This window comes from Salvia miltiorrhiza, chromosome 2 (assembly GCF_028751815.1).
Source record: "Salvia miltiorrhiza cultivar Shanhuang (shh) chromosome 2, IMPLAD_Smil_shh, whole genome shotgun sequence".
NCBI classification, from domain to species: domain Eukaryota; kingdom Viridiplantae; phylum Streptophyta; class Magnoliopsida; order Lamiales; family Lamiaceae; genus Salvia; species Salvia miltiorrhiza.
The window spans coordinates 7973877-7990502 of NC_080388.1; the positions used below are offsets into that span (position 1 = coordinate 7973877).

A 16626-nucleotide genomic window follows, 5' to 3' on the forward strand; every position below is an offset into this window, starting at 1 on the left:
AAATCTAATTTTTATCTAGAAAAAATAAATAATAAAATTTATTAATTTAGATTATATGTAATGTTAATATTATTATATATATATACATTTATTATTAATTATATTTATTATGATTAATGAATCTTTATATAAAATGTAATAGTTAATTAATTAATATATTATGAAGATTATATATGATAAATTTTGAAATGGTGAGATTCTAGATATGCCACATAGGTTAAGGTTTAATCCTATTATAAAGAAGATAGTTTGGGATAGTGGTGGAGCCATGTATGAGCTAGGGTGAGCTGAAGCCCACTTCAAATTTTTTTAATTTTTTTAATTAGGGGCGTTTATTTTGCATGATTGATTATATACATAATTGAATATTTTTATCCTCAAGAGTATGATATCTTCAATCCACCCTTACATGGGATAAGAATCAAACAAAACTAAATTGAATGATAAAAATAATCAAGGATTTTGGGATATTCCAAAGTTTCAATCCAACAAAATAAATATGAGAGCCTTATTATGTTTGATCTATCAAGACTAATCATACAAGCAAACGCTCCCTTATGTAATTTAAAGTAAGAGAGGTGTGGGTAATATTTGACAGATGAAAAATGAGTGGATAAATATTAGTTTAGTTATGTACATTGTGAAATTATTTTTTCAATAATTGATAATTTGAAAATATGAGAATGTATGTTTTCAATTGATGAGTATAAGTCGAAAATAATTATCATTGTTCTATCGAATATAAACAACTAGCTCGCCAAATATCTATTTTTAGATTATTTATATTGTATCGAAACTATTCAATATATGAAAATATTATTTGTTTTTATTATTACTATGCCTATTTTTTTTATATATAGGGACAAAATGATATACATCCATTCTTTATGAAAGACAATCTAAAAAATGCTCACCTTTAACAAAATATATAAATTGTATTCATTTAAATAAGATTTTTTTTTCACCTTTATGTCGAGAATTAGTGCACCTGATCGACTGCTCGACTCATAATCATCAAGCATGTCTGATGCTCGACTCACAAAGATCGAGCATGTTGAATATTAATAAATTTATCAAAATTATACTAATGTTTGATTAGCAATGATCGACATTATCCAATATCAGTGCATTTATTATTAATGCTCAACTTACATTGGTCGAGGAAAGTTCACGATGTCAGCAAAATTTGCGATTTAAGTAAAAGAAACTTTATTCTTTCAAAATTAAAATGAGTAATTTTTTTATAATGAATATTTTTTATTTTTTTATTTTTGAAAATAAATAAAAGCAACCGTTAATCTTTTTTATGAATAAAACGAAAAAGCAAACTATACAAAAGCAATAATTAAAATTTGACTATACAAAAGCAATCATTAAACTAGTTTTGGACTTTGAATCATTCAAACGGTGGAAGTTATATGTTGGGTTTTCAACCACAACTATTGTTATTTTACATTGGACATTGAAATTTAGTGGGCCTTTGTGAAATTTCAACGGGCCTCTACATATGACATAGTCAAACCATTCATTGAACAAATCTTGACCTCTTGTTGTATTGGGGTTGCTTTAATCAATGCTCTTCCAATCGTTAAAGCAGGATTTCTTGGTGATTCTATACCTCTTTTTTCGTTGTTTAGCATCCCAACAACGTCACAAATTAGTGGCCTATCAGCTGGATTTTCTTCAACACACAATAAACTTATTTGAATGTATCTAATTGCAATTGATGATGAACCATTGGAGACTTCTAATATGGGATCAATGAGCTCATCAACATAATCGCTCTTCCATAAATTCCACGCCTGAAACCAACAACAATATTCCTACATTTATAATCTATGAGCATTTTGTTGCAAAATAAATGATTGACATTTATTAGGACTTACATATCTAAGAAGACTAAGATAATCAGAACCATACAAACCGGTATTCTTCTTTCCACTGATAATCTCGAGCATCAACACTCCAAATGCAAACACATCAGACTTCATTGAGAAAACTCCTTCCATGGCATATTCTGGTGACATATAACCACTGCAATTGAGAAAATTAGAAATCCGTAAATTAAACTTCTTGCCAAATTGCATTTTTACTTACTAAGTTCCAACAATCCGTTTAGTATTTGCTTGAGAGTCGTTCCCTCCAAATATTCTTGCCATGCCAAAATCAGATATTTTGGGATTCATGTCAGAATCTAGCAGGATATTGCTAGCTTTCAAATCTCTGTGAACTAGTCTCAACCGCGAATATTGGTGGAGATACAAAAGCCCTTGAGCAATGCCTGAAATTATATGAACGTGTTTCTTCCAATCTAGAATTTCTTTCTTGTTGTTGTCTGCATTCAAATCATAATAAATTTAATTAATCCAAGCTTTTGTTGGGCATGTATTCGTAGACTAGTATCATCTCATCTTTCTCGTTGCAGCATCCTAAGATTCGAACAAGATTTCTGTGCTGCAGTTTGGCAATAATTTCCATCTCAATTCTGAACTCCTCTAATCCTTGACCAGACCTTTTTGAAAGCCTTTTCACAGCCACAAACTGTCCATTCAGCAACTCTCCCTGCAAAATATTTTACTATCCTCAACTCTTGATTGTATGTAGACAATGCAAATAAAAGTGAGATTATAATATATTACCTTAAAAACAGGTCCAAAACCACCTTGTCCAAGCTTGTTAGTGATGGAAAAGTTGTTGGTTGATGCTGCTATGCTACTCAAACTGAAGACTGGCAACTCATGTTTACCTCGTGTTTGGGCAGTATTTGCTAGTGTTTCTACCGTGCATTCGAGCATGTTTTTACCTCTTTGCCTTATTTTTCACGTGCTCGATGATCTTTTTGGTGTACTATTGTCGTGTGCAGGATTCGTGAGTCATTAAGCATTTTCAGCATCATTTCGAGCGATTTTCGGAAGTAGACTCACGGCCGCCGCCGTCCAGACGGCGGCCGCGGCCCCACGGCGCGGGCCGTGCTCTTTTTTGAAGGAATCTGCGAAGCACCCTCACGGCGGCGCCGTCTCACGGCGGCCGCCGTCCCACGGCGCCGCCGCCCCTGGCCAAATCCGGCAGTTACGGATTTTCGTATAAAAACTCATTTTTAGGGTTTTTCTTGACACCTTCGATCAGAGCAGCCTCCTAGGCGAATTCCACACCTTTTCCATTGTTTTTAGAGTTTCTAAACATTTACTTTCGCCTTGAGATTCATTGGAACGCTATTGATGTCATTCAACTTTCGATCGGATTAGATTTCTTGGATTGCTACGTTTTGTAAGAACTCATTTTGATTCTCTTAGTTTATATGAATCCCTTGGTTTATTTAAATCATTGTTTTATGCTTTTGATGAATGTGATGATTTGAGATTATGCTCGTTGAATCTTAATACTTTACGTGTATCGTTTGATCGTTTTTGTTGCCTTCGGTTTTCTTTCATTGGAGAATGTTAGGGATTCTTTTTATGGAGATTAAGGTTTTCTTTGCATTCGAATCTTATGCTTGATTTAGTTTCTTGCCTAGGTAGTAATTAATCTTTGATGTTTACGAGTTTATGATCGTTTGGTTTAGAGTTCGTGATTGAAACCCTAGTTGATTTCATTAATGTGCAAATGCCATGTTCTTAGTCTTTATATGTTTTCTGCATTAGTTAATGTTTATTGTTTCCTTCTGTTTACGTCTTGGTGATAGAGTGTGAGACAGTGTCAGACCCAATCTTCTGATTAGAGTGTTTAGATTTCCTTTCAGTTCCTTGTGAGTAACACGATTAGAGCCCTGCTAAGTCTTCCTTGTGAGACGACTTGAGTCACCTTACCACCCTAGGACGACCTCGTATAAATTCGAGTCCATCCGCTAGGTGTTTCAGGATGAGTCAACTCATGCCCACTTTCTTTCCCTTCTGCATTCGTCTTTTCAGATGAATTCAAATCAATCAGTAATAGGTTCTGATTTCTTTCCCCAGAAACTGAATAGAGACAATACAAAAATATATTAGCTAAAAGTTCATCACAGCAACTAGAAATGCGATTTGAACAAGAAACTTGTTAGTAACCTTTTCTTTTGAGCTTTGGCCAGATATAACAGAAGCAAAAACATGACAAAATGACCGCAGCAGCAATGAACATGACTAGAGCCACGACAAGTACTTTTCTAGTATGAGTTGATTCTGTTTTGATATAAATATCCACCCCAACAGAAGTGTTTGGTGGGCTTTGCAAAGCCAAGAAATCTCCCGTATACCACAAACATGCTCCGTTGCTATCATAGGCATAAGCAGAGCATGAGCAATTTCTGGAGCATGCTAAATTGCATAAATCATTTGAAGCCGTCCAGTGCTTACGGTTTGCAGGCAATCTAGCTACGGTTACCTTTATAAATCTTATTTTATTCTGGTCACATTGAAGGGGTATGTTTCTCTGACATCCATTAGAAAACTCGGATGAATCCCAATCTTGTTGAACCCGTGGTTCGAACCCATCCAAGCATCTGCAAGCGGGTGAATGATTTGCATCACATATTGTATTAGACCAACACATACGATGCGCAGTAGAAGCCACCGCAATCCAATCCTGCCTAGCCTCGGACCATCCAAAACCGGTGAGTTCACCTCGAGACTCTATCACGACTCTCGACACAAGTAGTGATTCATTGTAGAAATCATGCATGTCATATACCCCAACATCAGTAGAGTGAAGGGCAAGAATGTGAGATTTGCTAAAACTTGAGAGGTTACTACATATCCCTCTCTGCCAACCCCCACTTTTCTCTGACTCTACGTATTGGATTTGGCTGTCTATTGCATGGAAAGAGTAATTTCCTGCAGAAGGATCATTGGGATTCCTCCAAGAATCAAATGAATACGAATGTCGAAGCTTCATACCCGGCAGCCACGTGTCGGTTGGGTAGTCGAAGCTCTGCCATAGAATGCCGCCTGAACCGCTTCTCACCACGAAGTTTCCGGTGTCGAGAATGACTGCCTCACTAATATTTGAACTACTTATCTCATAACACTCCTCATAGTAATCGGCGTCCAGACACAACATAGAAATATCAGAGGAGACTATACTTAAAAGCAGTTGTGAGGTTTTTAGCACTTGTGAGTTGTTATCGGAAGAGTAATGCATATAAAAATTCCTTTCAAACACCCAAACTACGGTTTGAAGGGGTATGCTTTTGTACCAGATACCCAAGTAATAGTTGGTTGAGTTACCTGGATTGAAGAATCCCAATTCAAATTTGCCCCCTTTGGATATTAGTGTCTGATTTAAGAAGAGAGATTGGCCGGGTAACAAGGTGTCTGATCCATTGCAAACCAAACCCGACTCAAATATGGTAACCGCAAACACCAATGTTAACAACAACCCCATCAAATGAAATGTTTTACGTGCAGATTACTGAAGAAAATGGAACAAGGTGAGAGATTAAGTAAATGGATCTATGGAAATTAGACAAGTTGAATCATCAAACAGAGTGAAGTCTGCTGCTTGACTGCAATGGTTTTTCCACGAAAGCATTGGTAATTAATAATTGAAGCACCACGACTCTGGGTCAATCAAATAGCGACTTTGAAATTATCCAATTATTGTTGAATATTTCAACTCCTATTGTCGTTGGGGGAATGTCACATGCGCCGATGAAAGAGAATACTTTTATATTTAAGTAAAAGACGCGCTTAATTAATCTTCACGTGTTCTCGCTTTTTAACGAGAAATATATGAAAATTTCTGTTTGCCAATCAAATTTCAGTAATTATATAATTAATTATATATGTGGCGTGTATAAAATAAGCCCAGTTAAAAATAATGGCGAATATTCATACAATTGTCTATCCAGCCATAGTGTAGTAGTAGGAGACCATTGAAATTATATTATACAAATAAATCATGACAAAACTATCAGGCAAAAACTTTAATGCGGCCGTCCTAATTAATTAATACTAATTATATTGATATATAGTTAGGGGTTAATTAGAGTTTTAATTAATTATAATGATAATTTAATTAATTTTTTTTAAGATTTTAGTTACAGTTTATTTATTTCAATTATAATTTATTATTAAATTTGTTAATCACAATTAGAGTGTAGAATTTAATTAAGATGGGAGCACTGAGGTCTGCCTCAAATTATATATAATTGTATACAAATAAAAATTTGAACAAATTTCAATGTTTTTTTTTAAAAATAGTGTTGCAATTCATACACTCACATTTACACTAGATGACTTAAAACCTCTAACTTATTGATTGAAAGAAAAGTATCTTAAGTTATGATAATTAGCAAAATTGCCAATTGATGAACGATGCATTATCGTCAGTAAAGTTCCACGGACCATAGAAATAACTAGGCCGCGCAAATGACGATGAAGCGCAGTCTGTTGGTAAGACGCTTCTCCTCAAACCAAGAGGTCAGGAGTTCGAGTCACCTAGAAGGCTAAAGTGTGAGTGTGTTTTTCTTTCTTTAAGTGTAACAAATTAAAAAAAAAAAAATAGGCCGGGCAGACCACCCTGACATTTTGGGTACCTTAGGCGAAAAGGATAATAAGAGCCTTATTGAAGCAAAATTCTAATGATAAGAAGTATCTAATGGTAAAAAGGAAAAAAAAAATGGTCCTCTAAAATTTGAAACTAAAGATGCGAGAGACTGAGAGAGCATAGACATGAGAGTGAGAATTGAGAGACAATTCTATATGTAAGAGAGAAAGAGAAATAATTTTTACATGTTTTTATTTTAGGGCCCTAGGCCGTTGCCCCTTGGGCTTACTTGAAGGGTCGGCCCTGCAAAAACATTGATATGTATTCAATAAAGATAGGTTGGTAATGTAGGTTCCATGATGATGGAAATAGGGTGTTGAGGAATGGTGGTGAGTCCATATTGTTCCTCCATGCTTATATCTTGATGCCTCATGCCCTCCTCCAATTTCAACTCAAATCCATGCAACAGATTAGCCAACATTGTTGGAACAGTCTTAAGTGAGAGATTGATTCCCGGGCATCTTCTTCTGCCTGAGCCGAATGGTAAAACAGCAAAATCAATTCCTGTTATCATTTCGATATCTTTTCCTACAAACCTTTCTGGCAAGAACTCTGCAGGCGCATCCCATAAGCCTGGGTCTCTCCCTATGCTCCACGCATTGACGAGGACCACTGTCCCCTTGGATATGTTATAGCCTGCAACGTTGCAATCCTCAATGGCGCAATGAGGGGCTAATAATGTAGCAATTGGATGTAGGCGCATTGTTTCCATGATTATGGCATTTATGTATGGCAAGTGAGTCGAGTCACTCTCCTCTACCCATCTATTTCTTCCAATCACAGTGTTCATCTCTGCTTTAGCCTTTTCAATAATGTGCGGTTGTTTGAGGATTTCGTGTATAGCCCATTCCACTACAGAAGCTGAGGTATCTGTAGCGGCAACCAACAAGTTCTGCCACATTTAAAGACAAAAAAGTATCACCTATTTAAAATATGTAATTAAATTGGGCTCTTTTTTGGGGTTAATTGTCATTTAATGCACTCAACTTTCACCCATTTCCCTATTTTATTTAGCACAATCTTTGAATGTGATGTGATATTTGAAACTTTTATTTATTAAGATACTCTATTGTCAATTACTATGCGACAATTTTATTGTATACATAAATAAATGATGTGTGGCAATCCTAATTCCTAAAGATTCAAAAATGCCATGCTAAGGTCTATATTTTCCTAACATAAACCATATATATGTATCTTAAACTTTTAGTATATTGTATGTCAATCATCAATGAATTTAATAGGAGAGGTCATATATTAAAAAACAATAGATGATCTGAATTAACGTGGCATGACTTACTGAAGCTGGCCCCTCCATAGTTAGGTTGCTTGGTCTTAGTATTTCTGATTTGATCATATTACCCTCCACACACACACACACACACACACACATATATATATATATATATATATCTTAGTATTTTCGATTCGTTTAGTATTATGCTCCACATGCCAACCCCTAGTAATAGGCCGATGTAAATTAATTGTGTTAACTTTGCAACATACTGACAAATAAGGGTGAGTAGAACCCGAATCGGCCGAAAAATGACCAAACCGATCGATTTTTGGTCGGTTTTTTTATGGAATCGGTCGGTTCGGCCCAAAATTCTTAGAAAATTCGGTTTGTGCGGCCGATTCAGTTTTTCCAAAATTGGTCGGTCGAAAATTGAACTGACTGAGTAATCATTATTATTATTATTATTATTATTATTATTATTATTATTATTATTATTATTATTATTATTATTATTATTATTATTATTATTATTATTATTATTATTATTATTATTATTTTCTTTTTTTTTTACTAACCCTAAGTCCAAACCCTAAATCTTCTCCAACATATTACACTGTACACACTGAACTTTGAATTCATATTAGCGGCGCTCCTTCTTCTCCAACACATTACACACCCTACGTCCCTACCCACTCGCCGGCGCCTCTAGCTAGACCACCCCCAGTGCCTCCGGCCAGACCAACCCCGACCTGACCACCTCCCTCCCGTCCACAGTCCGCACCTCTACGGCCCTACCCAGTCGTGACTCGCGATTCCATCGAAGACGCGCCAGTCCAGACTCCAGACAACCGCAGCCGTCCGCTGCCTTACGCCGCGCCAGAATCGCAACCTTCCACCCTACGCCGTGCCAGTCCAGACGGCCGTAACCTTCCGCCGCGCCGCGCCGCGCCTCAAACTCCAGCCTTCTGCCCTACGCCGCGCTAGAATCCTCCACCTTCAGTTAGTTTCCCGTTCATATGTTCCGTAACTTCCGTTTATTTCAGATCTGTTTGCTTATTTAGGTTTGAAGTTAATTGTTGGTGAGAAATTGTGGTCAAGTGTTGTGTTAAATTGTTGTGGGCCTATGGCTAATTTGTGTTTGAAGTTAATTGTTGGTGAAAAATCGTTTCTTTGCTGTTTCAGTTTGATAATTTGCTTTATTCAATGGGATTTACTTATTGTTGGCTAATTTGCTTATGTTTGGTGATTGGTGAAGTAATTGTGAATGAATTTGTCGAGAACTTGGTAGAAAATAGAAAGTAGCGAATCATTAATTTGTCGATAACTTGGTAGAAAATAGAAAGTAGGGAATCACCTTGTCGAAAAGTTGGTAGACTATTGAACTTGAGACTTATTTTGTTTACAATTCTTTGATTTTAGATATGTCGCAAGTTGAGGGTTCGAGTGAAATGCCACCACCCCCACCACTAGAGGTGGCCAAAAAAACCGGAACCGGGAACCGAACCGAAAAACCAGACCGTCCGGGACGGTTCTGGAACCGGAACCGTGATACACGGTTTCGAACCGGAACCGAAACCGTGCTCGGCCGGTTCAGTTACGGTTCCGATTTCTCAAACCGCTGGTTCCCGGTTCCGAACCGGAACCGGGAACCGGGAACCGGGTTGGAACCGTGCCAGAACCGCCTTGGAACCGTGAACCGAAGGTTCCACGGTTAGAACCGGGAACCGTGCCTAGAACCGCCTTTTAATTTTAGTTATTTGGTCAAATAATTATTGTCGTAAGAAAAAATAACAATTGATGTGAAAATGTAATATTTTTAGAAAAGATGAAATAATTGGAAAAAAAGAAAAAAATATAAAAAATGTGAAAATAAAAAATTAACGAAAAAATAAAGAAAATAAAGAAAATCATTTACTAAAATAAAATAAAGAAAATATTTGGTCAAATAATTATTGTCGTAAGAAAATTCTTTACTATTAATATGATGAAAGGTAATCTATAAAATATATTACTACAATTTTTCATAGTGATAGTTATTTTTTTATCATAATAATAATTGCTTTGAAATAAATAAAATAAAATAAATATTGTAAAAAAAGAAGAATAGAAATAAAAAAAATGAAATAGAAAAAAATGAAAAAGAAACGAGCAAAAAATGAAAACAAAAACGAAAAAAAAAAATAAGGAAAACTTTTGAAAGACGAAACAACAAACATATACCAAAAAAATTGAAAAGAACTTAAAACTTTAAAAGTGCTCCTACATTTGTAATGGGTTTCGGTTTTCCCCAATTAAAAGTTGTAAACTAAATTGCCTTAATTTTGTTTTAGCATTCAAATGTTGTAATTTGTAAATTTTATTTACAAGAGTTGTAAGATATAACTTTGAATTATAAGTTCAATTTAGAAAATAATGTATATGAACTTTATATTTTCTTGTGTCATTTATTTTATTAAAGCAAATTTCATTAAATTTTACACAACAATACATAAAATAATAAAAATTACATTAAAAAAAAACGGACGGTTCTAACGGTTCGAACCGGAACCGGAACCGGAACCGGAACCGCTGGTTCACAGTTCGAAACCGAAACCGTGAGGGTTATTTTTCGGTTCGGTTCCGGTTCTAGTTTTTGGAACCGGGAACCGGCAGTTCCGGTTCCGGTTCGAATCGGGAACCGGCGGTTCCGGTTCCGGTTCGAACCGGGAACCGAACCGTGGCCACCTCTACCCACCACCATCAAGTGTTCCATGCAAAACCTCGTCTCAACCAACCTCAAAGAAAAGGAAAAGCGATAGGAAGAAGTCGGATGTATGGAAACAATTCACCAGATTTGAAGATGATGAAGGAAACAAGAAAGCAAAGTGCATATATTGCGGTAAGCAATACTATTGTGATCCTAAGAAGAATGGCACTTCCTCACTTTTGGCACATATGTCTAGTAAAAAATGCAAGAAACTCAACTCTTTTTCGGATGCGATACAAACACAATTGTCTTTGCATCCGGTTCCTCAAGAGGGGGTGTGTGATAATGGGCCAGTAGTGGGTAGTTTAAACACTTGGATATTTGATCAGGAATATTGTAGATTGAAATTGGTTGAGATGGTAATTAAAGATGAACTCCCATTTTCAATTGTTGAAGGTGAATGATTTAAAGAATTTGTGAGAGCATTGTGCGCAAAATTTAAAATTGCTTCACGTTTGACCATCTCACATGACATTTATAAAATGTATACGAGTGAGAAGGAAAAGATGAAGGAGTTTTTTAGAATAACAAAGCAAAGTGTATGTTCACATTCTTAATCTTGCGGTGCTAGATGGATTGAAAGAAGTAGGTCTTTCGATTAAAAAGATTAGAGAAGCAGTGAAATACATTAATAATTCTTGTGCTAAAATTACAAGATTTAATGAGTGTGTCAAAGAAGAGAAGATTGAAAGCAAAAGTGGACTATGCCTCGATGTGCCTACTAGGTGGAACTCTACTTATACTATGTTGGAGCATGCTTGTAAATTTAAAAAGGCCTTTGATTTATTTGAAGTAAGAGATCCTTTTTATAAGATAGAACTTGGGGAAAAACCTGATTGTTTAGATTGGAATAATGGAAAGAAAATGTGTCAAATGTTGAACACATTCTATGAGTTGACGGTTAAGATCTCCGGGTCATTGTATGTAACTTCAAGTGTGTTTTTCAATGAGATTGCTCAAATGATGAGGTTGTTGAAAGGATGGGTAGGAGGGTCCGCCTTAGATGTAAGACCAATGGGGGGAGAAAATGAAGACAAAGTTTGACAAGTGTTGGGGTGATCCAACCAAAATGAACAAGTTCATTTTCTTTGTTGTGATTGTTGATTTAAGGTATAAGTATAAGTTCTTAAAGTTTATGCTTGAAGAATCATATGGCAAGGAAATTGGCACAACTATGGCAGCTTGTGTGAATGATGATTTGTATGCTTTGTATGATAAATACAAATCCTTGTATTAACCATTAAATGATGGTGCCATGGAAGTTGAATCTTCTTGACAACAAGGGCATGACACTCCTTATTTATGGGTGGACAAGTATGAGAAACAAGTAATGCTTGAGGGAGATAATGTGGCTAATGATTTGGATGTTTACTTGAATGTGAAATAAAGAAAGGTGTCTAATGTGAAGAACTTTGATGTGTTGAGTTGGTGGAAGGTTAATGAACCTAGGTTGCCTATATTCTTGCCAAGCTTGCCCGAGATGTATTGTCGGTACTCGTTTCTACGGTTGCACCCGAGTTCGCTTTTACCACCGGAGGAAGGGTGCTCGATCCTTTTAGAAGTTCTTTGAAACCTACTATAGAGGAGAGCCTCATTTGCGCCCAAGATTGGTTGAGGAAGGGAAATGATCCCATTAAAGTTGAAGAAGATATGAAGTCCATTCGAAAGCATGAAGAAGGTTATTTATATATCAAGTGAACAATTTCTTATTATTTTATTTATTATGATTAGTTTGTAACCTATTACATTTATTTTGTAGCTTTAAAGATCCTTGGAGTTGGCATAGATGAAGAATCAAATCAAGCCGTGTAGAGTGAAGATTGAAGTAATGAATGAAACTATTTAACTTGCAAGACTTTGAATTTTTGGAATGTTGGATTTGGATATTTGTAATATTGATTTGGATTGTTGAAACTTGGATTTGGAATGTTGGATTTGGATTTTTAATTTTCGATTATGTTTTTGCTTTAAATATTGATTATTGAATTGTTGAAGTTTAATTTTAGGTGAAATTTAATTGTTGGAGCGGTTCGGTCGGCCGAAAACCGAACATTGATCGGTTCAAATTTTGGCTGGTTAGAAATGTCCAAATCGGTCTGTCGGCCGATTTTTTTCAGACCGATCGGTCGGTTCGATTTGTAAAATACCGGTCGGTCGGCCGAACCGATCGATGCTCACCCCTACCGACAAATAATGACATTTTTGCAATGTTTCAAAGGTTGTGTTAAAATTGTAAAATATGTTAAAGTTTAAACATTAATATATGGACAATTAAAACTCCACATTTTTGTACTGCTTTGTGAGAGAAATTAGTAAGAAATTATTACCATTATCAATGCCTTGACACAATCCATGGTGAACTCAACTCCATCTTCCTCAGCAGCTATCTGCAGCAAAGCATCCACAAAATCTTTGTTGGCAGCGTCGTCTCCTGCCGCAACCCTTTTCGCCAAGTGATCATCAATCACAGAGTCGCAAAATCTATCCATTTTCTTGCGCAAAGCCTTCATTTTCTTGATGTAACCCTGCAAATCAAGGGAATCGAGCCACGGTATCCAATCTCCGATATTGAAGGCTCCATTAAGCAGAAACCACTCACGCACCATCACGCTCACTTCATCCATGTCTACAATGGATTCCTCCTTGAAAAGCATCTTACATATTATTGATAGAGTGAAACGCGACAAATGCTCTCTCAGCTCAACTGGCTTCCCCGACAGTGATTTGAGACGCGAGAGCAAGAGACGCCGCTCCTCAACGCGAGTGTGCTTGAAGGAATCTATCTTTCGAGCACTCAGCACCTTTGTCACGACTATCTTACGCACCTCTCGCCAGTAGGGGCCGTAGGGAGAAAAAGATACGTCCGAGTATTCGAAGCTGACGTGTTTGTAGGCAGCAAACGTAGGCCTCGAGGCGAAGGCCGCATCGTGCACCTTCAAGAACTGTCTGGCCATCTCAGGCGACGATGCAACCACGACTGGGAATTTTCCCAACTTTAGCAGCATTATTTCGCCGTATTTTTGGGACAAATGGTGAAGGGATCGATGTGGGGTCGACCCAAGAAGGTTTAAGTTGCCTATTATAGGCCATGGTTTTGGACCTGGTGGACGGAGTTTTTGCTCCGGCCGCCATCCTCGTGTTTTGATTATTTTTGAGATGAAGGCTGCAGCAGCTGCAGATATTAGGCCTAAAAGCAGCCATGGAATCTCCATTGTAGTATAGTGAATTATGAGATTTTAGTTTTTAGAGTTTCTCGAATTTTGATTTCTTAAACTTCTTAACTAAAATTTCTATCAATCCGGTCAAGTGAGAATGTTACTCTTGTGAGGAATAATAATAATAATAATAATAATAATAATAATAATAATAATAATAATAATAATAATAATAATAATAATAATAAAATTATTTAATTAAAATAATGCACGAATAGTTGTATTTAGTTAATGTGGTGAAAATTTTGTCACTCTACAATTGGAGCTCATAAATATTCGTGCATTATTAATTTATCTATGAATTTTATTGATTTATTTGTTATTCTCATTTTTCATAATTAATTCAAATATATAATCATAAAATTTGAATATATAATGTTCTAAATATGTTTTTATTTCTCATCATATTTAGCCATTTTTATTGTATCATTTCTCCATTTTTAATTTATTAATATACAAATTGTTGCAGATAACTTAGTTTCATGTGCTAAACGAGAGTATGTGGTTGAGATGCAATAAAAATTTAAAAAATCATGTTCTGTGAGACGTGGTTAAATGCAATCGACTAGATAACAATTGATTGGTTGCGGTGTTTCCGCGGGCACGTGAGTGGGGCTGCCCAATTATTTTATCAAAATATATAAATAATGTAGTCTAGTGCTGGTAGGGGTGAGCAAAAAATCCGAAACCGAATAACCGAACCGATTCAAACCGAAATTTTAAAATATGGTTCGATTTTTTCGGTTTTTCAGTTCGGTTCGATTTTTTTTTCCATAAAATTTCGGTTTTTCGGTTCGAATTTTTTAAAACCGAACAAAACCGAAAAACCGAATTATATTTATAATATATATATGTATATATATATATATATATAATATTTTAATTATAATTTTATAAATTCTAGCTTCTAATATTTTTTTAATTTTATAGTTTTTTTTTTGGAATTTTCGATTTTTTTTTCAAAAATTTCGGTTTTTTCGGTTTTTTTTTTTTAAATTTCGGTTTTCTTCGGATTAATTCGGTTTTTCGGTTCGGTTCGGTTTTAATTATAAAAATTTCGGTTAATTCGGTTCGGTTTGTTCGGTTAATTCGGTTCGGTTCGATTTTTTTTTTAAATCGAACTAAAATATGGTTTGGTTTAGTTTTAGCAAAACCGAACCATATAACCGAATGCTCACCCCTAAGTGCTGGTATTCCTAACGTTAGGCATGAAAAAGACTCATTTTGTGTCATTTTGTGCGGGTGTACGCAGATTGAGATCCTCTAACCCCAATTAATGTATTACTGCGTCTTATTTTAATTTATTATAATTTTTAATTAATTTTTTAATATTAATTTATTATATTTTAATATAATAAAAAAATACCCCCTCCGACCTTAAAATAAGTTCATCTTTGGGGACGGCACGGGTTTTAAGGAAAAGTGGTAAAGTGTATTGATAGTGGTGAAAAATATGTATAATTAGTATTGAGAGTGGTGAAAAAGTGAAAACTAAGAATAAATAAAGTATCTATTTATTATATGAAAATACAGTTTGTGGCAAAATTGTAATTAAAGAATCAATCAAAAGATATTTATAAAACTCAACAAATCGATATATTTCCTCTCTTCTCTCTCCTCTCTCTCTCCTCTCTTTCATCATACGCATTCTTCAATTTTCTATACTCTCTCTCTCGTATTCTCTTTTTCATATTTTGATGATTTTTTAAAAAAATCAAATTTTATTTATAAAAAATATTATATATATATATATATATCTTAAATTAAAGATAAATGCAAGATCTTTGATTTGGTATCAAATAATTATTCAACTCTTTTATTAGTATTCTAATAAATTCTAATAATATAATTTATTTTCCTACTTATCAATTGAAGCTTTTCTAATAAGATGACATATGTAATGAGCTAACTTAGAAAAAATAATTTTAGGCATGATTAGGTCATGTTTTAAAAATATATATTGTGATGTGAAAACTCTTTTTTTTATTATTTCTTCGTTTCTTTTAATTTGAATGATGTGTTTATTCTATAATTTTAGGGAAGAAAATAAAGTTTTCCATCAAATAGATGGAAAATTAAAAACGATACTTTTCAAAATTATAAAATAAAATTAAGGATCTTTACTGAGTAATTGATGTAGATTATTTTATTTAAAAAAAATAATTTACATTTACTTATATTCTAACTATATGTAATATTTATTTGATACATCATTTAATTTATTTATTTTTGATAAATTAACATGATTAAATAAAGAAATTTAAAGGCCACGCCACAGGGGGCTCGAACCCAAGACCTTCGGTTTTAGACATTAACCCATAATCGCTTAACCGATACACACACTACATCGTTTAATTTTGATGCAAAACTATGTTCGCCGGGCATCGCACGGGCGAATGTACTATTGTGAAGTAAAGAGAGAGATGAAGGTGAGAGAGAGAGTAGAGAGACCGAAAGAGTTACAGGGTAGAGATAGGAAATTGTGGGTGCAAGTGTGCATAAAAGAGAACGCATATGGAGTATATTAATCATGTGGATTTTGACTAGGGCTCTATTTTTAATTGATAATAATAATGTATGGTTGGGCTTGTGACACACACCCGTCGTGCGGTGCGGGCAAAATACTTGTGTATGCCCAGTACAGACGATACACGCTCCTACGTCCCACAACAAGAACTCAGTCTTAGTGGCAAGTGTAGGGTCGAATCCCGCAGGGAGTGAGGAACCACTTTGTTCTCCAACGACAAACTGAGGTGTCACAAGTCTCAATCTGTATACTCTGCACAAGAAATTAACAAGATCAATAATAACAAAGGGGTGAGGTTATTCGGTTAGGTCATAACTGTTGTTAACATTCGTTTCGGTCATAGGCATACTGATAATCCGTCCATGATCCATATAAACTC

General features: G+C 35.1%; 1 protein-coding gene and 1 pseudogene across 1 annotated transcript; both read right to left on the reverse strand.

Annotated features, from left to right (window-relative positions):
* Window positions 1-1373: 1373 nt before the first annotated feature.
* On the reverse strand, window positions 1374-6504 carry LOC131007940 (receptor-like serine/threonine-protein kinase SD1-7; annotated as a pseudogene).
* A 144-nt stretch (window positions 6505-6648) lies between these two features.
* On the reverse strand, window positions 6649-13819 carry LOC131012906 (trimethyltridecatetraene synthase-like). The gene is made up of 2 exons (XM_057940881.1): window positions 12833-13819; window positions 6649-7414 (listed from the first exon to the last, which is right to left on the reverse strand). The coding sequence occupies exons 1-2, from the start codon at window positions 13715-13717 to the stop codon at window positions 6788-6790; spliced, it is 1512 nt and encodes a 503-aa protein (XP_057796864.1). The 5' UTR covers window positions 13718-13819; the 3' UTR covers window positions 6649-6787.
* Window positions 13820-16626: the final 2807 nt, after the last annotated feature.